Source organism: Trachurus japonicus, chromosome 4 (genome assembly GCF_045865225.1).
Source record: "Trachurus japonicus isolate A0001 chromosome 4, Traja_1.0".
Taxonomy (NCBI): Eukaryota; Metazoa; Chordata; class Actinopteri; order Carangiformes; family Carangidae; genus Trachurus; species Trachurus japonicus.
This window is the reverse complement of record NC_140910.1, coordinates 12148437-12170748: the sequence shown is the minus strand read 5'-3', so window position 1 is coordinate 12170748 and position 22312 is coordinate 12148437. Positions and strand designations below refer to the sequence as shown.

At 42.8% G+C, this 22312-nt stretch overlaps 1 protein-coding gene across 16 annotated transcripts in view; it reads left to right on the top strand.

The window, feature by feature from the left end:
- Nucleotides 1-22312, top strand: part of celf5a (cugbp, Elav-like family member 5a) — a 200246-nt gene that overhangs the window by 156621 nt on the left and 21313 nt on the right. For 15 of the 16 annotated variants that reach the window (XM_085773940.1, XM_085773951.1, XM_085773952.1 and 12 more), the window contains exons 4-6: nt 4972-5100; nt 7817-7896; nt 15739-15885. In XM_085773940.1, the coding sequence (XP_085630066.1) occupies nt 4972-5100; nt 7817-7896; nt 15739-15885 (356 nt within the window). The remainder of the gene's footprint in view (nt 1-4971; nt 5101-7816; nt 7897-15738; nt 15886-22312) is intronic. The other variant, XM_085773939.1, reaches the window with a different exon arrangement.

Below are 22312 nucleotides of genomic sequence, written 5' to 3'. Positions count from 1 at the left end.
CAATGATTTACCAACTCCTGTGGTGCACCTCTTCCATCCATCCTGGCTTATCAAGAGCTGCAGGACTGTATGCACAGTAACTTACAGTACGGGCACATCATTCTCACTCTCCAACATATTCACTCTTTCCTTCTCTCCTCCATTCTCTCCCTCTACGTCTCTGCTTCCCTTGGCTCTCTCTCTTCTTCTTCCTCTTTCTCTTGTTGCTTCAAAACTCCTACTCTGCCCCATTGCTATTCAGTAAGTCTCATTTCACTGTCAAAATCCTCAGCAGTCTGCAGCGTTATCATGGAACATACAGTAATAAGTCTCTAGTACACTGGACTGTGCTGCAGTGTGTGTATGGACAGGAGACCCTTCAAACTTGTAGTGGAATTAAACATTATGTAACAAAAGAGAGTGCTATAGAGATCTGGAGCATGTGCATAAGTAAAGAATTATGATGGTGCTGTCAGCCGTGCGTGTGCTGTAATAGTCAGACTACAGCATGAAGATCGGAGATATGAAATATTACTGATTTAATTTGCTTGTGCGCAGTGACTCAAAGACTTCACACAAGGCCAATGCGCTCATACTGAAAAGCTTATATTGATTTGAAAGGGTCCAAATGGACGCAGTAATCTTCAGTATGTATAACCAGGCAGCACACTGCCATTTCATTATTCTGAAGTTTAATTTCCAATGCATTTATTCCAAACAAGCATCTGTTTAATAACTCTGAGTAAATTAAACATGATGGGGGTGAATTGCAGGACAGCAGTGGTGTGTCACAATAAAGTTGGATACAGTACTCTAGCAGGGTGAGCTGTAAATGTATCTTAATGCCAGCAGGCTGCACAGTTATCACAGTTAACTTGCCGGTGGTTATTACACCCCTGAAATGTTTAGGTGATGACATTTCAGTGTAAATGCAAAAGCAGAGAGCCGCTCTAATTTGGGATGGTATTAATGTTGGCTCGGCTCTTGCTGTGATGTAAGTGCAAAAAAAAAAAAAAAACAGCCCATAATTTCTTATCTGATTTTGTATTCATCTATACCATTTACCACAGGTAGAGAGGCTGTAACAGAAAGATGATTCAGCCGCTCTTGAAAGCTGCAAAAGAGACACGGAAAACAGCCGTTGCATCACTGAATGTTTCAGAGTTGTATGAGAAAGACATACTTTTGTGATTGACTAATAGTTATGGAATAATTACGAAAATGTTGCTAATTATCCCCTTAAATGGAGCCAAGGCACCGCTGTTTTACCTGCGCATACACATGAAGACTAACACAGACAGCTGTAGTGCTCTGCAGAGTATGGAGATCTTTTCTCCCAGTGAGGGAGGGTAGTGGGGGGTCAGTTTCCATACATATGGAATATGTCACTGGACACAGATTTTATGCAGCATGTTCTGTACTGCATGGACGGGGCAGACTTACAGATTGAGGATGAGTGCCCTTGAACTATTGCAAAGGCTGAATTCATCTGAGCATTGAGGAGCCTAGGTTTCTGCAGAGACTATCTCTGACTGCCATCCTCAGATCAAAGAGGCCAGAACTCCAGTAAAGACACGTCAAGATAAATATCCGGATTTCGGAATGTGTGTAAAAATGTAGGTTGGTTAGGGAACCCCGCCGAGATGCAACAAATGCTCCTTTGTTTTCCCCCAGTTTTGACGAATATCGCACGCAGTATACTAAGCTTTGCTTTGCAGCAGGATAACAAACAGAAGAGGCAGGATTATTGATGGCGTGTTGCCTCCGCGGCCACCAGCAGTAGCAGTTAGCAGTGGCTACAGTAGAAAACCAGCAGCAGTTAAGCCATTAGTATAACGTTAATCTGATAAAAGAGTGACGGCTGAGGTGGTGAGATGCTTGTATAGCAGTGGATGGGAGATAGTAACAATACATCATGCGGGTGTCTGTGAGTCTCTACAGCTTTTTGTTCCGTAGTCTGAGCAACACAAGTTAGACAACATTAATCTAAAGAATAGCTGCCCCAAAGAAAAAGTCAATACACTATAGATACGAGATAGTTAACAGCGGGAGATGGAGCTTGTTTGTGTGTATGCTGTGTGTGGTAAGTGAGGGATCTGCCATATCCAACCCTCTGTGTCAGGGTGTGAAAGGGTATCCTAGTTTGTGCATGTGATTTCGACTGAAGGTGTTTAGCACCTTGTGTGTGTATATATGTGTGTGTGTGTGTGTTTGCACACTTGCCTGTGCTGCAGCGTTGTAGATAAATGAGATAATGTTACTGGCGATGAACAAGACCTGAATTCCCAAGGTAGCATTTGAGTTGAGAGCAGCCACAGCAGAATTGTAGACTGTGGAACAGATCTCATAGATGATCTGTTTTCATGCGTGGTTAGCTTGTTTTCAAAGCACACTCAGAACATGCACTCCATCTCCCTCTCCCTCTCCCAGCCACAGATGAAAAACTCAGACTAAATGCTACTGCTGTAAAAAAAATAATAAAAAAAAATCCATAAAAAGTCACATCATTCTTACGTTTCAGTTAAATCCAGCATGTGTGTTCAGATTTTCAGATATCCCCAAGAAATAAAAAAATAAAATAAACGCCCACGTATTGAACACAACTCCAGTGTCAGGCATGTGTGTAGCTCACTGTGAACCACGCAGGGATGTGATATATAGTGGCCAATGATCCTGTTATACTTGGAGTCCTATAAATATTATTCCATTCAGCTGGAGGTGACTTGCCAGTTTGCAGTCTTTCAGCTGAAGGATGGATGCAGTGTCGTATTTTAAAGCAGGCCACATGTGAGCCGCTCGCATTGTGATTGTCAGAGTGCCGCTCAAATGAAATTGATAAAGGTCATGCATTAATTCAAAACTTGTCAAGCCCCCATCATCTACTTGAGCAGGCGAGTTGGAGAAGTATAGGGGTAAGCAAAGGACGTGTGCGGTTGCATGGGTGGTCCTGTGTGCTGTGTGGCTGTGTGTGGCTGTGTACAGGAGGGAGCGTGTGCGAGATGTGGTCTGGCGGCACTCTGAGAAATTTGTGCAGGCCGGCCCCTCCCCCTCTTCTCGACTCATCTCCCCCATCCAACCTCAGAATTTATATTCTCCCTCCAGCGAAAGGAAGGACCATCTTGGCCTTTCATTTTCCAGTTCAGGGCTTTCCTTTTTTTGCAGATAAATGCTCTCCAATCCACCCTGACAGATGTCACATTGCATCACTTCCATTTTGATACATTGCCTCTGATCCTGCCACTTGCAATAAGGAGCCAGCACCAGGGACGCTCCTCCCTAGACAACGCTCTGACACGGGTGATTATTTTAAAGGTGCATCATTGGTGGTGCTGAGTGCTGAAACCCTAACTGGGCGCCGTGTTCATGTACACTCGGCCCGCTGCAGGAATGTAGGTATCGGCTTGTGTCTGGGTCAGGAAATTACAACAATGCGACATGCTCAGTAGTCAACACAAGTTATCCTGACACGGCCGCACGACTTCTGGCAGCGATTCATGCCGCTCTCCGACGCTTTGCAGCAGCCGCCGCCAACCCCGTCTCTCACTCAGTGGCTCCACCGTGACTTCACAGGTCAGAGTTGGAGAAACAATCTGTACAAAGGGAAGGTTTTAGTGCTTCTGCTGCCAGCAGAGACACACTGCACTGTAGCATTAATCATACAAGGCCAGAGTACATCAGTAAACACAGTGTGTCAGGTCAAGGTAAAGATCAGATCCCACAGCATTTAACAGGACTCAATAGCATACAGGCTATCTATTGAAAAGTCAGCGTTATTCATGGCATGTCTCCCAGCCTTTGTTGCTCGCAGGAGAGACACACACCATTGTTCGCCACGCCAGTGCACACTGAAATATTTCTCTGGCTACACAAAAAAACACTGGATCAGCAGCAATTAGTAGAGTAAGAGAGAGATAAAGAGAGGAAGGGAGGGAGGGAGGCAGTTGAAAAAAAAATGAGGGGGAAAAATGTAGAATCAGCGAGAGAAAAAGAGGAGCAGAAAAGAGAGAGTCGGGAGAGATGAATAGAGCGAGAGACCACGGGAGACAGTGAGTAAAAGAGAGGGAGAGAGCATGATTTTCTGGCCAGTTCAGTGCAGTGTATAGGAAGTTGGAGCTGCCTGGAGCCTCTGGTGCTTTTAAAGGACCAAAGACTTGCTCATTGTCTTGGGTCTCTGTGCCTGAGAGAGAGAGTGTGTGTGTGTGTGTGCGTGTGTGTGTCCCTGTCTGACTGTGTGTGTGTAACCTCTTCATTAGTCTTCCCTCTGCTCTTTCCCTCCAGCCCCTGACCACTCACTTACCCCCAGCAGCTACAGTATATGGGCCCATATGGGACTAAACCCACTTATACTAGAGATTAAAATGATCAGTCTTGGATAACAGATAATACAATGTGACTCCAGTTCCACCAGCGCTAAATAATCCAGACAGTTACTCGACTGTACCCAGGCTCTGCCAACATGTTGCTGTGTTTGTTTCTGTGGAAGAGAGACCTCTTCTTTCCATATTTCGCACATTCTGTGTCATAAACTGTAAACTGTTTTCTTGTCTGTAACAACATCTATTGCACGTCTGTCCGTCCTGGGTGAGGGATCCCTCCTCCGATTTTTCCCTGTTAAAAGGGTTTTCCATGGAGTTTTTCCTCAGTGGATGTGAGGGTCTAAGGACAGAGGATGTTGTTATGATGACATGTAAAGCCCTTTGAGACAACCCATGTGTAAAAACGGGCTATACAAATAAAATTGCCTTGCCTTGCTTTGCCTTCTTCAGTGCCTGTCCATGATGATGACGTCAACAAGGGTGGGGGGTCTGGGTGTGGTGGGGTTTGTGCTACATTTCTAATGTATGTTTAGTGTTTTAATGAAGTTTATTATTATTATTATTATTATTATTATTATTAACAATGATGAGATTTCACCCATGTATCCCCTCGAATTACTTTCATAAATTGCAGTCAAAGTTAAAATTTAACATTTTGTCTCTTTGTTTGTTCCAGAAGACAGGAAGTTGTTTGTGGGGATGCTGAACAAACAACAGACCGAGGAGGATGTTTACCGCCTCTTCGAACCCTACGGAGTCATCGAGGAGTGCACGGTCCTAAGAGGTCCTGACGGAAACAGCAAAGGTAGGAGCCATGATACAGCTGTCAGCATTATTTAGGTCACTGACAGAGAAGTGACAGTGTGTGTCAGTGTCAGTGACAGCTGGGGTATGTAAAATATATGTGACACATGCATCAGATCTGGGTCAAGATGCATTTTCACGTTATCACAAACATTTTTAACAATACACTGTTTGAAGTAGATGGCAGCAAGCTGTGACAAAAAAAAAGTGAAATCTAATATATCAAATGCTGCTCGGCTGATGTCTGACTTTCATAATTGGTAACTAAGAGACGTCAAGTGGGTAATTAGTCTTTTTGACTTGTTTTGGAGAGAAATTAGTGTCATTTTTTGTCGATGTAATTGCTCAAAATCCAAAAGGTTTTAAATCTTGTCATATTTCAACAGGATTTTTTTCTTTGTCTGAAGACAGGAGGGTTTCTGATAGATCTAAACCTTTGCACACTTACTGCGTATCACCAGCAAAACCGGATAGCCCACATTATCAGTAATTGCGATCCCATCATCTACAGCAATGATTCAAAATGCTGACTTTACCATCACAAACTCTTTTACAACATATTTCCTGTTTCTGGATTTAAAAAACAAAACAAACTCTTCTTCATTTCAAAGTCATGATTCCTGTTCTGTCGCTGTTGAAATGTTAATACAAAACATCTTTTCCTATGGATGTACTGCAGGCCGGTGCTGCAGCTCGGGTACTGTAGTGTTGCTATCTTGCAGGCTTTTTTCAGATAGCCCAAAACTTTTGAAGACATCACTTCCCTCTGACATGCAGCAAAGAGCAAAGAGACTAGTGGTTTTTCATGTCTCTAAAGCCTATTCCCCGTCCAGCGCTTATGGAAATTGTTGTGGAATTATATCTAAGGGGGTTTGAAGCCAGAGCGTTCTGACTGTGCAGTGGTTTGGAGGGGTAGAAGGGAAAGATGGATGTCAAAACAATTCAAGTGTCCCCACTGAGAGGATGGGGGCAGCCAAGGGAAGTTGCATTCCTCTTTGTGGCTCTGATATATTTTGCGCTCTTCCAAAGTGAAGTCTGTGGGTTGAAACACTGAAAACGTCAGCCTCCAAACATTACTGTTATATTTACTTTTGATCGCTTATGGTGCCTGTGTTAGTTTCAATATATATATATATATTTTTTTTCCAAAAACCCAAACAAATAAGACATATCTGTTCCTTTTAAAAAACAAATCTGTTGTATATCTAATATATTATATACGTTATGTGGATAATTAGAGCAAAAGTATAAGTTTGAGTGCAGAATATTTAACGCTCCTCTACTATATCCTATTCAGCAACCTTATTTCACTGATTTCAAAAAGTGCAGGCAGCGCATGACTTGCAAAGTACCAGTATGCCTAGAGTTAAATGCCTAATTATAGAGACATATAGTTTGTACCACTGTAGCAAAGTCCTTGTACAGGTCATGCCGAGCTCTAGCTCTTCTCTATCCATATCTCAATAGGGGGCAGTGGTTTGACAGCTGAATGGGCATCTTGACTGGCTAGTGTCCACAGGGGTAAGCCCATTAAGAGGGGAAGAATGGCAGGGCAGCTGGGTCAAGCAGGATAGATGATAAGCAGAATAAAGTGTGAAAGATTAAATAAGACCAGAAAAGGAACTTAAAATGAAATAAAATTAGGTGAAATAGGGTGTAATTATAAGAGGCCATGGCAGCTCAGTGGTAGTGTAGACTCCTGCCTCACTGCGACAAACCCAGGCTCGGTCCTCGTACATGTACGCTCCCAGTAAACAGTTAAGGTGCTGTCTTTGCCTTTGCGCTGCTGTATCATCTAAATGTGTGTTCATTAGTTAGCTGTGTAATGGACTGGTTGTGGTTCCCAGTGGTTTCCTGCTTCCACCCAGTGCATCCAGGAAGACACCTGGATGAAGACAGTGATCAATACTTAACATCAGCATTTACTGGTTATGAAATTATGTAATAAAATTGTGGTTAAGGTATAGGCATGTAGGGACACTATCCTAGTCTGGAGACATTTTTACATTATGTTTATGAGTGCATGGAAACTGAGTCTTTTCAAATAGGCAGAGACTGAAATTACAGTATATGTTTCAAATAAAATAATATCTGTTTTCCAGTTTTGAAATGAGGGCCGTACTTCGGTCTAATAATTGAATAATTAATGTGCAACAGTAAGGTGCACTTTATGGACCCACAAAAGCCATTTCCATCTCGTTTCTACTGTATCTACCTCTAGCAATATTCCTCCAGGACTTTAAAGCTGAGAATGTTGGTTCTGTGGGTTTCTGGCATTTGTGCTTCGTATTTACAAATACCGATCAGAACATCCTGTTGTTGGAACAAAAAACTTTCCTGAATTCTCAAATTGGGTTGTTTTCTATCTGAAAACATTACGAGATTAGTCAGATTAGCTAGTATTTAATATGCACAGACAGGCATGTGGTGCTAAATAGCATGCTTTTCTGCTTCATCAGTGCAATGTTTAGCCTGCAGCTCCTGCCGGCTTGTCTGCCTGCCTAATACCCGGAGTGGGGCAGCCTGCTGTGCAATGAGAGCCTCTCACTGCACAGTGATTTCTGTGGTGTCAAATGGAATTCAACATCCTTTATTAATATACCGTAGGCTTTTAAACTCACTCAATTGAATATATTTACTGTATTATGTATTCTGTGTGTGTATCTGTGTGTGTGTGTACCTGAATGTGTGTGGCATGCATCTGTTCTCTCTTCTAGGTTGCGCCTTCGTCAAGTTCTCCACACATACTGAGGCTCAGTCTGCAATCAGTGCCCTCCACGGCAGCCAGACCATGCCAGTGAGTACAGCTTTCTCCCACTGATACATAAACACACACAGGGAAACAGGAAAATACACACACCATGCAACTTCCTTTGGATGCACAACACAAACAAGTGAAATCCCACCATACGCACTCGTTAGCAGCTAACCACTGCTCTTGATTGTAAGTTTTAAATTTATCCCCGTCCTCAAGGTTTAGTCAACCTATAAAAGTACTACAATCATCCTCACAGGTATCCTACGTTTTTTTTTTAAGCAAACGGATACAACCAGAAATAGCCTTCTGTCTCTTTAATTAACATGCTACTTAAAAAAAAATTCCAAATCTAATTTCCAGATAAAACTGTTTAGAATGATAATTGAATTTTGGGTGAGTCATCAATCAGTAGTTCTGCTTGCATAATCAGTGAATATAACTCCAGTGTGAGATTACATTTGCTCGTTATGTAAGCACAGCGTGTCCTCTGAATTCTCTCTGTATTGGATTTACTATGAGCGCAGGAGCTGTATTGCTCATTTGTATGTGTCTCATGTTTTGGTTTGGTCGCTGTATACCTGATGGTGTCAAAATAAAAGCTACTTACTCTGCACTCCAAACCTGAATAGAGTTATTCTCCGTGACATCCGGTGAGCGGACAAGGAGTCACGTCCCATATTATTCAGTTGCCTGAAGTATATTCTGCTTTTATCCTCATTTTTGTTTTGGGAACCCACCGCCTCAGAGAAGCAGGGACCCTGAACTCTCGCCCACCCTATCTCACAGGTGTTGTGTTTCACTGTGTGATTTCATTATTAATGGTTGCCAATGTGTGGCTCAAGAGAGGAACGCAGAGAGAAACGCTCGGAACCAGCTGTGCCATTTTGGCACAACCTCCGAGTCAATCTAAGTGCAAATGACTGGAGGTCAGGAGGAAAGACTCTGGATGTCCATTCTTCATAGATACCCTCCTTCTCCATCGCTCCATCCCCCTATCTCTTCTAGCTCTCTGCCCCAGCTCGTCTCTTTTTGGCAGCCTCTCGGGATATTAGGCAATAGACTTGTTTACTCCACCTTTCACCACATTGGCTGCTGAATTATTCATCCAACTATAAGCAGGGGGCCAAAGGGAGGGGAGGAAGAGCTGGAGAGAGAGAGACTGAGAGACAGAGAGAGAAAGAGAGAGATGGTGGGGGGGCAGGAGCAGAGGGAGAATGAGTGAATGAACAGGATTTATACCTCCTGCTCTGGTAAATTGATTATAGAAATCTGATCAGCATCTCATATCCTGTGACTGCTGGAGGAGAGGGCACAGTGTGCCTGCCTCGCTGAGATTAGTGGACCACCGCTGGACCATTACGCCTCAGCAGGACAGTGCTATTCAGAGCAAAGTGTCCATCAGTGAAGCAAAAATCCTGGAAAAACCTTGGACCATACATCCTGTGTGTCTGTTTGAGTTCTTGTTGAATGTATTTGAGTCTCTGCTGCCAACAGTAGTCATTGATTAAATGAGTAAGTGAAAAATATTCTGTTTACAACACATTATGAAGAAGTAAATAAAGGAAGAGAGACCTTTGACAGCAGCGATACATTGTGAACTCTGATCAGCGGAGGCCTTCACTGCATCCAGTTTGTGCAGCCATTGCTGAGTTCCTACTTCTCTGAGCCTAATAGAAACCATTAATTGTTCTAATGAACTAAGACAAAGGGAGGTAGCCTGTATATGTGTGTGCATATTTGCTGCTCCACCAAGGCTGTGGCTAATGAGCAGAGTCAGAGAGATATAACTACTGTATGAATAAAGCCCAGCCAATAGCATCGCTAGCCGAGGTGTTGAACTGCACCGAATATTAACACAGCAACTAACTACAGCACTTTGATAGATCTACTGCCAGTCCCCCCAAAGCATGAACACTGGCTTCTTAGACTTTATGACACACACTCACACACACACAATTACATGCTTGTGCATACATACACATCTATAAACAGAAGCGCTTTATGTGCAGCACATTTGCATGAGCACTCACACTTTCTATATTGCTCCTCTCACTGTTTCACTGTCACACGCTCGTACAGCCACGGGCGAGGGTCAAAGGCTCCCTGACTGATCTTATTTTCCAGCTGGAGGACTTGAGCTGAATACATTTATGTTATTCATGTACAGGGGGAGTGGGCATTCTGTATGTATTGTATGTGTGAGTTGGTGAGGAGAGAGAAGAACTGCATGGAGAGTGCACATACTGTATGTACATCAATGGCGCTCAGTGCCTGTAGAGCAAACCATGAGTGGGGGTGCACATGCATCCATGTATTTGACTGTAGACTTGTGATGGACAACACATGAAAAAATAATAGCCAATAATAATAATAATGCCAATCACTAACTACCACATAATGTCAGTGTATGAACACTGATGTTAAGATAGTTTAAATGTATGAGTTACACAAGCACATCGGCAGGCATCATATTTCAAGCATGCAGACCTCCGCCTCTCACACACGCCACCGCCATCCCTCAGCCTCCTTCATCTACTGCACATGCACACACACACACACACACACACACACACACACACACACTGCTACAGTTCAGAATATGAGTGGCTCAATTAAACATTTAAACGCTAGAGCTGTAAAGCAAATTGCTGGGATTCAGCGGGGTCGTGTAGGAAGTAAGTCCCGGGACAGACTTCCACCGAGGCGAGGGGGGGATGCGGGTCAGGTTCGCAGAGCCGTGCAGATTTTTTCACTCCGTATCCGCGTCAGCTCAGCCTGAGTTTGAGGATGTTTCAGCTGACACAGCGAGTGAGATAGAAACACTGGAGCAGGATGATGGAAGGATAAGAGCAGAACAAAGGAAAGCAAATGAGGTAAAGTTTGCATAGAAGAGAGAGCTTCATGATTGAGAGTAAAGAGAAGAGTAAAGAGGGTTTAAAGAAAAAGCAGCCAAATGTGATTCCCCAGCTGCTCCGATTCTCTATTACTTCAGAGCAACATGCAAATACAAGGATGTGCCACTCAAGAAGACACATTGTCATAATGTGTAGGTCAGCATCCTGCTGCCTTAAACAACACAATGAAAGTGAAGAAAAAGCAGAAGATACTCTGTGTTTCAGTTATGATCTCATTTTGTATTCAATGAGATGCAGAGTTTTAATGTCAGTATTTCTCAAGGATGACAGATTGTTGTGTTTCTATTCATTAAACAATGTTCAGCCTTTATTTTTATATATTTCTTTGAATTTACATTCTAATAACCAAACAGATTACACTCATCCATTACTTTACTAGCCAAGCTTAAAGCGGATGTGTATTTACACAGTATGATTCCAGTGGGGAGCTGGGGTGGAGCAACGGGCGGTAATGGCTTATTAGAATACAGTAATAAGTATAGCATAGCTTCATGTAATGTACATGAATTATGGGCTTTATGCTGTGTGTATAAAGTATTATTATAGTTTCTAACAGAATATGCAGCAACAGGACATGGATTTTCCATTTGTTGCTGTGGGCACAATAAAACAGTCACAGATGTTTATATTTTGAATAAAAATCTGTCCTGTAGTGTATATGATGGTGACAGTCACCATAGCTTCAAATAAACAGATGAGCAGCACATGCTACTTGTTAATGTGGTGGAGAAACATTTTCATTTTCTAGGCAGTGAGTGAAATAGCATTTATCAGAAAGATGAGAAAGATGGTGTGTTATTTCTTGATTTTTGTGTTTGTAGCAGCACGAATCATAAAGACTGAGACAGATTTGTCATGTGACACTTGAAACCAGAATCAGAAACAGATTTATACAACTTAGTTAAAAAGCTACAAGGAATTTGCTTTGGTGATTGATGACAGACAAGGTGTGTGACATATAGTTGCACAAGAAAGCAATATTCACAAAGACATAAATATATGTCTAATGTAATATATTCTAATATCAGAATATAATGAAAAGTCACTCGTTCCTCTAGCTTCTCCTTTAACCAACGCAAGCTGTGGTACGGGATGAGTGGCCTTTCTCAATCTGTGTTCTTCTCTGTATTTGTGTTGTTGCAGACTTGTGGAATATCACAGCCCAAGAACTCACATTAAAGTCAGAGTCAAGCTGTGAACAACTGGAATATCCAGAATCCAATTAAAAAAAGAAACTGTTGAGATTTTGAATATGTGGTCAGTTTATCCAAATAAAGCCTGTGTGGTGTTTTTCAGAGAGATGAGTCTGGGGTCAGCCTAATGTGTGCTGTCATCCCAGGAGAACAATCTTATCCCAGCAGGCAGTTGGCTATTCACCGACTCTGGCTCTGTTTTTGTAACGCTCTGATATATGATAAAATTTCTTTTGGAAGATGAAATTTTTGTCTCAGAGTTGAAATGTAATATTTGTTGCTGCCTGTTAGTCTGAGAAGATGAAGCTGAATAGATAATAAATACACAGTTTGTTGGGCAGTGTAATAGCGCTGCCTCTGTGGTTTCTTATTTCTATAGACACTAAAAATAAAAATCAATCAATCAATTATTTAAATAGAAATATATATATAGCTAGCCTGGCTCTCACCAGACCCTTGTAGTTCCGCAAAGCTCCACCAGAGGCGCTACGCTCAGCTTCACACAAGGGTCTGGACTCGAGGCCAATGCAAACTTCTTCCCCGGAGCAAAAAATAATGAACCAATCAGGATCGCCGGGCGGGACTTTCTGAGGTGTGACGTAGCGCTGAAGCGACTGTTTGAGTCAAACAACAATGGCGGCTCGCAGTGAGTGGCTGAAGTAGCACGTCATTCAAGATAACGGACAAGTGGTTTATCCAATCACATACAAGATTTTTTTTACAAGGCCCCGCCTTCTGAAATGAATCGCCTATGGAGCAGTCCCAGACCCTTGTGTGGAGCTCAGCGTAGCTTTGCGGAACTACAAGGGTCTGGCGAGAGCCAGGCTAATATATAGCGGCATTTTGGGCTATATTACAATCTATTAGATAGGCCCTTTGAGTTTAGGTCATTTTGTCACTGTTCAGTCAGGTACAGTTGTGCAGAAGTATAATCACCAGCTGACCTTACATCAATGCAGATATCAGTGCAAATAGTCCATCCTGGCAAGTCTGGACTTCTTAGTTTAACTTGGCAAGTTCGAACTCCCCCGTACGGGAGACTGAACTTGGCTTGTATTGAGAATTCTGTCTTGAGTCAGGGATATATATGTTAAAGAAGTGGCTTTATTCACACGGGGGAGTGCAGTTTGGACACAAACCAACCATCGCTGGCAAACTGTAAAGAGGCAAATTCCCCTTTACGTGGTTTTGAATCTCTGTCGTCGCTATTTTATCCTCCCTGTTTAACTCCCATTCCTTCAGTGGCTCTCTAGGTAGCCGGGAGCCGCCCAGCAGGGGCTTCTGCTTATACTTGGCAGCTTAAAAATTTAATGAGACTTTTACTTCACACTTCATCCTCCTCCCTTTATAGCAATGGAGATTGTGCTCACTGATATTCTGACAAGCCTAACGGGGGGAACGGGGGAAACAAAACAAATGTGGCAATGGATGCTTAGCCAACAAGCCATTAGACTCAGGTGTACCGAGGAGAATCAGTGGGAGGGCAAACTCACTGTATAGAGACCTCCGTGAAAAAAAAAGCATCACAATGTGTACATGCAAGAGTATAAGAGGGAGTAGCACCAGGCCCTGATACAACCAGACAGGTCAGGTCACACTATACCATGTTTCTTCTCCAGTTTACTTCTAGATGAAAAATAAAAGATTAACTAGAAACTTTCTACTACTTTGATATCCTCAGGTTATTAAAAAAAAAAAATTAGAGAAGAAGGGCAGGAACAGTGAAAGGGAGTTAAAATATTCAACGTGCAGCAACACACCTCTTCTGTATTCTGCTCCTGCAACGCCCTGTCCTGGACTCTCTCAAAGTTAAACTGCATAATAAAGTTAATGATGCAGATAGTAAAAAGCTGGACAGACACAACAGACAAACCCTAAACCTGCAACTGTGCCAAAGTTAACCTCGAAGTGACTAAGTGTCCTCTACAGTAAATATACAGTAGTGTGTATGAGGTGATGCTCAAGAGAGTGGGATATAGAGAGCATCATATTTATCATATTTATTCTGACTGCAGTGTTATTGCAGTGTGCCAGCCAGGATGCTGCTTACAGTCAGAATCAAAACAATTAGTCACTCAGCTGGGCAGAGTACAGATGTCAGACATCTTCACAGTCTGACAATTAGTCTGTCAGCCAGTTAGCCAGCCATCATAGTCAGTCAATCACTCTCCTAACTAGACAATCAGCCGTTTAGTCAGTCAGCTGAACTAACTGGCCATTCACCTATAATCCTTCAACCCTGCGATTCCACAAGTGAGGAGTCCAGGAGAAGAAGGCCGGAGGGACTATTGGGAAAAGTTGCAGGGAGAAAGGAAGAGGATAAAATCTATATGCTACAGTCGAAAGGTTCAGTGCCTGTCTTTGAACATCTCTAGACATCTCTGTAGATGTCTTTATAAGCAGACATCCTCAGTTCCCAGTCAGGATGAAAAATACAAAGAAACAGAAAGAAAACCTATAATGCAATTTGTAATAATCATCATAACATTTGTCATTTATATAAAGCAAACCTTCAGCTCTGTCCCAAGCCCTGCCAGGTTACTTCCAGATCCAGGCCAACCAAGAAACCCCCCTTTAGACCTTTAAAGTGCCCAACCCCCAACCTTCAGTCCCAGCACTTCACAGGTCACCACTGTTATTGACAATCTTGCATCAATTTCAGGGAGCCTCTTATTGTGACTGACACACAACCTTTCTACACTGTCAGATCAGAGTAATATTTCGGCCTTTTATGTGGATCGATTGGCCAGTTTGGGGGCGCAGAGGGGAGGAGAGGCGGAGCACACAAAAGGTCAACTGTAGTGCTAAATCATTTGAAGATTCTTAATGAAGGGTGTGTGGCAGACACACCTGCTGGTTTCATTATTGGGCTGCAGAAAGGAGGTAATAGTGCTGATAGCCACAGAGAGAGGAAGAGGAAGGCTAAAACCAAAAGAGGACAGAATGAGCGAAATTGCCCCAAAAAAAGCAACATTTTCTTTGAAGAGCACTCTCACCAAGGTCAGCAGGAGCCACTGCCAATCATAGCTCTCATTTCAAGTCATTATATGTGGCAGATCTTTAGACATAACTGTGGGAAGGAGCACCAAGGTTACATATATGTTCTGTACAGGATGGAGAAAGCTGGGGGGGAAATTAAGTATTTATATCATGCAGGCTGCTTTCTTTGCCCTAAGTGACTTTGTACAGTTCTTAAACACTGATTAAGGGAATTGGGGGTTTCTGTCCAAACATCTGCCCACAGAGTTGCTCACGCAATACGTTCAATATTTGTATTTTTTATGTATTTATATAAGCTTGCTTTTGTCTATTTCTGTTAAAGTTTATGTTTATATCTACCAGCCATGAAATTAGGAGGCACAATTCTCTGCGATAATACAAATGTGCAATGATGTTGCATCTAGAATGCAAAAAAAAACTGACATGCAATTAGAGGAGCTCACTAGGTATTGATGTTAACAGCACTTGTTGTCACTAATGAACACAGCATACTAAGAGATCAGCAATGATAACGAAGAACATTCCTCATGCACTTTCTCAGCCTTTTGCGAGTGTCTGTCTCTAAATATGCAGGAAATCATAACAGTGACGTATGCAAATTATTCCCTGAAGTGGTTCAAATTCTGTTGGGAATAGAGGATGTATACAAGGATGAACAGAAAACTGTTCGCCCTGTTACTGTAGCTGACTGCATAACCGTCGGTGTGGAAGCAGGGTTAACTGTCTGTGCTGTCTGTCTCTCTCTTATTTCCTGTTCCCTCTGCCGCCCGCAGGGTGCTTCCTCCAGCTTGGTGGTCAAGTTTGCCGACACAGACAAGGAGCGCACCATCAGACGTATGCAGCAGATGGTTGGGCAGTTTGGCATCTTCAACCCAGCCATCGCCCTTCCCTTCAGCACCTACAGCTCTTACGCACATGCGGTGAGTTGGAAAAGCCATAGACATAGACACACAGCAAAATGTAAATAAAGTCTTTCTGTCCTATGGTATTATGTGTATATCAGCAGTATGTGTTTAAGAATGAATGCACAAGAGACATAAGAAACCATCCCAAAGGTTTCTTAAATCTCTTGTTGAAATTTTTAGGGCGTCAGTACAGTATATTGCTTTTTCATTTTTATCTCAGTTCTTCAAGCTGCTACAATCAAAATTATTCTATTAATAATGAATGTAATGACTGTATGTGAGTTAAAGTGTTATCTTATGAACTGCAGTTCCCCTTAAGACCAGAGTATGGTGTGTTTCAGTGTTTTTCAGCCCATTTTGTCTTTGGTTTCAAGCTCTCACTACGCCCCTTGCAGCTGCCTAAATCAACTCTATGCTATACTGTATGTTCAGCACCAAACAACAGACAGACAAAGTTAGACTATCTGGTGAACATAGTGACACATTTAGAAGATAAAGAGCCAGATATTTCCCTCAGGAGTTGGTGGAAAGTAAACCAGAGTGGATATTGGGCCTCATTTATCAGTGGCCAGAACCACAACTCAAAATGAATCCTAATGTTGCTTCATATCTGTTAGAAACAGAGCTTTGTGTCTAAAAGATATGGAGCTAATGTTGTGTTTGTGTTTACACCTTGTTTTTTCATATCTTTTATTCCACCAACCTTACCGATATATATATAAAAAAAAAAAGTCTTGGAAACTATATTTGATGTATCCAATATGCTTAAAGCTGTTATGTGCAGATTTTAAAAAGTTCCAACTTGGGAGCCGCCCAGTGGTGCAAACAAACCCCTGCTGTGGATCCAGTGATAAATGGAACTGAAGACACTCAGACTGTGTTCATTTCTGCTTGGATTTCCTCATTTCCCTTTAAGCAGAAATGTATGCCATTAGAATAAGATCACATAGATCACACTTTTGTTTCACCTGTAATCCCCATTGAGACGACCAGTGATGCGGACCACTTAGATCACTTCATGGGATAAACAACTGTGGATTTTTCACACTTGGGCTTTGCTGTAATTGGTCCAATTAAACTTCACATAGGTTAACGCGGGATATCTGCCACTTAAATCTGCAGTGTAGAAGTTTTCTGGTAATTCCACACAGAAAAAGTTTTCTGTTTTGAGTCCTAATTGGTAGATATTATCATAAGTGAAACTTTGCCCGCCAAACTCTCATCACCGCTCTCTGCTGCTCTCCTCTTAAGCACTGCTACATGTACCATGCCATTACATTCACTATCCTCAGCACGTAGGCACGTTGGCTTTTACCCTCCAACCCCTTCATCAGCTTCCCTCTGCCCTCCTACCCCCGCCTACTGTACCCCGCCCTCGGGGCATGGTAGCATACGCACGCAGCAGACCCCCGGCTCTTTGATGAGTTCAGACAGCCTATGCAGCCCCCTCTACCCTCTATCACTGATTCTCTACCCTTCCCCCCTCCCCCTCCCTGTCCCTCCCTCTAGGCCTACGAGATGCTTCAGGGGCCACAGTTGACTCAGAATATTCCACGGGCAAGTTATCTGCACACAAACTTTCTTCTTCCCTGCTGAGGCAGAGCACACACACACACACACATGCGCACAACCTACTCCAAGCAGGCTAAAATGAATTTAAGAAAAGCTTTGCATCCCGTGTTAAGATAAACCTGGGCCTCTGTCACAACACACTGCATAAATACTCAGACAGTAGTATTTATTTACAGAGAAAGGAAAACTCAAATTCCTCCTTTCCTGTATTTATTTGGATGTAAAAGTTACATATTTAGCTTCTTCTAAATGCCAGGATTAATTGTTGACGTTAGCCAGGTCTTGGGGGCTTATCCATTTCCCTCATTTTCATATCACAGCCATGGGACCCAGTGTGAAATGTGCAAATTGACCATCCCAGAGTAATTGCGAGGCCATCTCTTGTGCTCTCTCCAGTAAAACTCCCACCTTCATTATCATTCATGAAATGCAGCCCTTTCCCAGGAAATGTGGAGAAATGCAAATGTTTAAGGGGTGGTGGAGGCAGTGGCGGTCTGCGGGGAGACCATTGTGCCCCGCTCAGGTTGGCCATGACTCTTATTTACTGTGGCAGAGACCCGTGTCGACTCATACAGAAGCGCACAAGAGTGTACACACAGCGCACAGCAAATGTTCTTTCTTTCTCTCTTCCCCCCTCCCTCTTTCTCTCTCTCGCACACATATAATATGACAAAGAGCAGGATGATGCTAGGAAATTGAGTTCTGAGTGAAAGTAACAAGGGCATGCGGGATACTTCAACATTAGAGAGAATCAATTACCATTAAATCTGGAGGAGAAATTGCACGTATGTGGTTTCTCGACACAAAGATTATCCAGCATGAATGATGGTAGTGAAGGTGAAATTCTCCTTGTATTAATATTATGAATCACAGAGACTCTGGATGCCACACACCTGCATGTAATGAATTCAGCAAAATGAAGCAAGCAACTCTGAGGCAACGCAACCTTGGAGATAAACTAACCCCAACTATTGATAAAGTAATGAGTGCACAAGAGGCAGTAATGGATTATCAACAAGGGTCTTGTTTCCATATCACACTAAAGACTTATTTAATGAATCTAAATACTGGTTCAGACTGCAAGGTACGTAATAATGTGGAAGAAAGACAAATATTAGTTATCTTTAGTGTGGGTGTCCAGCTTGCAAGTGGTTATGATTACATTACAGTCATTGGCACCGGCTGCATGCGCATGGTGTGCAGCAGTGATTCCCCTGTAGCCACCGGGAATGTGCTGAAGTGATACGATGAATTTTTCTTTACGGCAAGATAAACTACACATATTCCCCCAAGACGAAAAACCTGCAGTGACAGAAAAAGGACTTTATCTCCAAAGACACACTACATGTTCGCCTACTCTTCATATACACTGGCCAAGAGAAGAGGAGTTGGCACAGTATAGGATACAGACGGGGGGAGAGATGGTATATATAGCTATAACCAGAGAGTACAGTAAATGGTAAATTCAAAGAGCCACCTCTCCGGTACAGCAGTGGATAGGATTATAGAGTTGAGCTGACAGCCAGTAAATTGGATTTTAGGAGAAGGAGGGGGCTCTGAACACAAATTTGAGAGGTACAACACTGACAACATATGCCAAAAATGAGAAATGTGCCATTTTCACGATAGACACAGATACTGGTGCGCTCTGACAGGAGACATCCTATTTGCAAAAAGGTGATTTCATAAAACACAAGCTGAAGGAGAACGAGAGAGTGAGATTCCATGTTTCATTCCAGTGTTCGTGGTAAGTGATAATAGTTCTCCCATGAATTGCTGAATGCAAGTAATAAAACCAGATTTTATTACCTTTTGGATTTCCCCTCCAAGACACAAACATCATATTTGTACATGATTAGATTTGATTCAAGTCACTTTTCTTCCCTCGCCTTCTAAAGTCGTGTCTCTTTGTGAAGACAGTCATTTTAGCTTCTCTTTAGGTGGAGGACTACATGCTGTGTCAGTGGACAGGAGAGAAGTTTCTCCGGTGCTGTGCCCCCTCTCTCGCCTCCCTCAAAGATTCTCCAGTGTGAGATAGATAAATGAGAGGAGAGAAAATGGTTTAACTTGGTGCTAATAGTGACACTGTGTGGGTGGATGAGGGGGAGGATGATGACAGTAAACTCACATTAGGAAACATCTCCCCCTGTTGGAGGGACTCGCTTTTGAAACTGGGCCTTTTACAACACAGCCCACATGAGGAATGGTGCTAACAGATTACTGCATCATTTGGCTGTACAGTAAACTGCCCGCACACACACACACACACACACACACACACACAGACTCACACAAGCATGTGTGACCTGGTTTAGCTGTATTATACTTGTGAGGACTCGCTCTTGACTTCTCCTGCATGTGTCTGTACACACACACACACACACACACACACACACACACACACGCAACAAAAAGTGCATCTGAGATGAAAAAACCTATTAAAACCTTTGTGCGGCGACACAGCCTGCTAGCATGAGGGTAACAAATGAGGCCCTTGAGCTTCTGTCTTCAGTCTTTTCAGTTCACCTCTATGACCCACTGCCTCCCCCTCTCTCCCATTTCTGCAACGCTTTTCACCCTCTCTCCCTCTCTTTACCTCTCTTTGCCCCCCCCCCACCCCCCGTCCCTCCATCCGTCCCCGCCTGGTTGGGCTACAAGGGGTCACATGTGACAGTGCTGAGAGTCAGCGAGTCACAGAGCAGCGCTACAGAGATAATTGCCATGTGATAAAGAGGTGATTGCCTGCTCTCACCAGGGGAGAGTAATGCCATCAGGTTGCAATAAAAAAGCAGATGTCTGACACTAAATGAATGCTACTGGAGCCCGGGCAACTTTCTTTGCTCCTTTTCATCTTGTGCGCTTCTCTTTTGTCCCCCTTGTTTCTGTCTGCCTTTTCTTCCCGCTCCCTTTCTTTTCAAGAGGAAGCAGAAAAGGTTGTGTCTGTGATGATGAAGACTCAGTTGTGCTCATTCTCCGCCAGAGACATTTGCTATCTGCTGGGTAGTGCATAAATAAAGAAATGGGAATGGCTTTTGAATATAATGCCTTTGAAAATTTGAAAAAGAAGGGGGGGAAAAAAGCATATGCATACAAAAAGTAAAATGGAATGACTTTGAATATCTCTGTCAACATAACCACTCTGCTTTTTTGTTCTTTATTTTATTTATTTTTTATTTTTTATCAGAGCCAGTTTGTATTAACCACTGAATTCCGACATAATTACATGCTTGAGTTTCCAATTTGCTGCATTTTAATTTGGAACGAAGCATCAATGAATGCCAGAGTTGTTATCCGTGACAATCTGACGGATGGCATTAAGGATTGCATTATCCAAGACATGCATTGGGAGAGAGGCTTGTATTCTAAAGTCACTAGTTATCACTCCCACTCCATTATTGCTCCATCCAGGCCTCCAGCTTTGTATAAGGCCACAGGGCCCACATTGAATACGCTGCAGGCAGTGAGAGCTGTGACAGTGTATTTACTCTGTAATACCAGCCCAGTCAGACCCGTCATCCTGAAGTCCAGCCCTGTTCACATCCTAATAGGGGGGCAGTCACAGCATTGCCAAAGCAAGGGAGCCCCAGATCCTCTAGACCTCTTTGTTTGTTTTTTATGTCATTGCTTTTGTTTCCTTTCTTGTTCCCTCACTGTCTTTTGTAGCCGTGCCCCCTTAAAGGCTCAATTCATCTTATTTGGAAAGGAATGGATGATCCCCATTTGTCACGTTGATAAAATTATGCAAATGACAAAAGGCGTTAATAGATAGCAATGGCAAAAGCTTGTGGCTAATGGATGAGATGCCAATGTTGGGCACTCTGCAGCGGGACACTTGCTTTCAGGTTACCTGACAGGAGCATTGAGCAAAAATAATTGGCTTTTTCGTTGCAGGGTCCCCATGCAAATACAAGCAGAGTGCCATTCTATACCTCCACTGTCGCACAATATCGTCATTAGCATTAGTGCCAGTGGCAGAGGAGTTTGATTTCTGCTTATACGAGTCAGTCTCAGCAGCTCCCCTGACACATAGTAGCTATGCAGTATTAAACAGATGCAGAGTCAGGGGCAAGAGGTTGGTCCATCTGTGTTTGTATTCCTACATCACACACGTCTGCATGCCTGATGGGCAGCTACACAACCTGCAAAAGATTATTGATTCCGCAGATAAACCCATTGGTTCACGAGCTGCAAAAAGGCATTGTACACTGATGGACTTTCTTCTGAATTAGGCATTCAGCGTTTGGTTTGCATAGGGAGAATTTAAGCTCAGCGTGGAAACTCAAATAGTCTCTACAGCTCTTAATGCATGTTGTGTGTACGTGTGTGTTTGTGAGCGAGCACATCGCAGGGCGACGGTGCATGTGAGCATGTCCTATGCATATGAATAAACACTCTGTGGGCTGCATTTGATGGAAAAGAGTTTCCACACTCACTTCTCACTTGATGCTAAGTAGAAATGCAGGCTGAGTGAAAACATATTGATTCTAATTTCATTGTGGGACTGTCCGATGGATGAAAAGGTGACTGCCGTTCAGATTTTTCAGACACGTAACATACTAACATGGCTTGGAATTGGAAGTTACCAGCTACGCCTGCTTTAAAGATAATGTTTACTCAGAGTTTGGATTCAATGGCTTTTCACACTATTGTTTTGGTAAAGTCCTGTTTCTAACAGAGCTTTTCACACCAGCAAAAACTGTGGTCATGCAATTAAGTTCCAACCCCAAATGTATTCTGTTTGCAAAATGACTTCTATTTTGGCAAAATTAGCCCAGAGACAAGCCGAGTGGCTTTCCGACTGAATTATAAAACAAAGCAAATTTTAAACTCTGGATGGATGTGGGGCTATAAGCAGCAATCATTACAAATA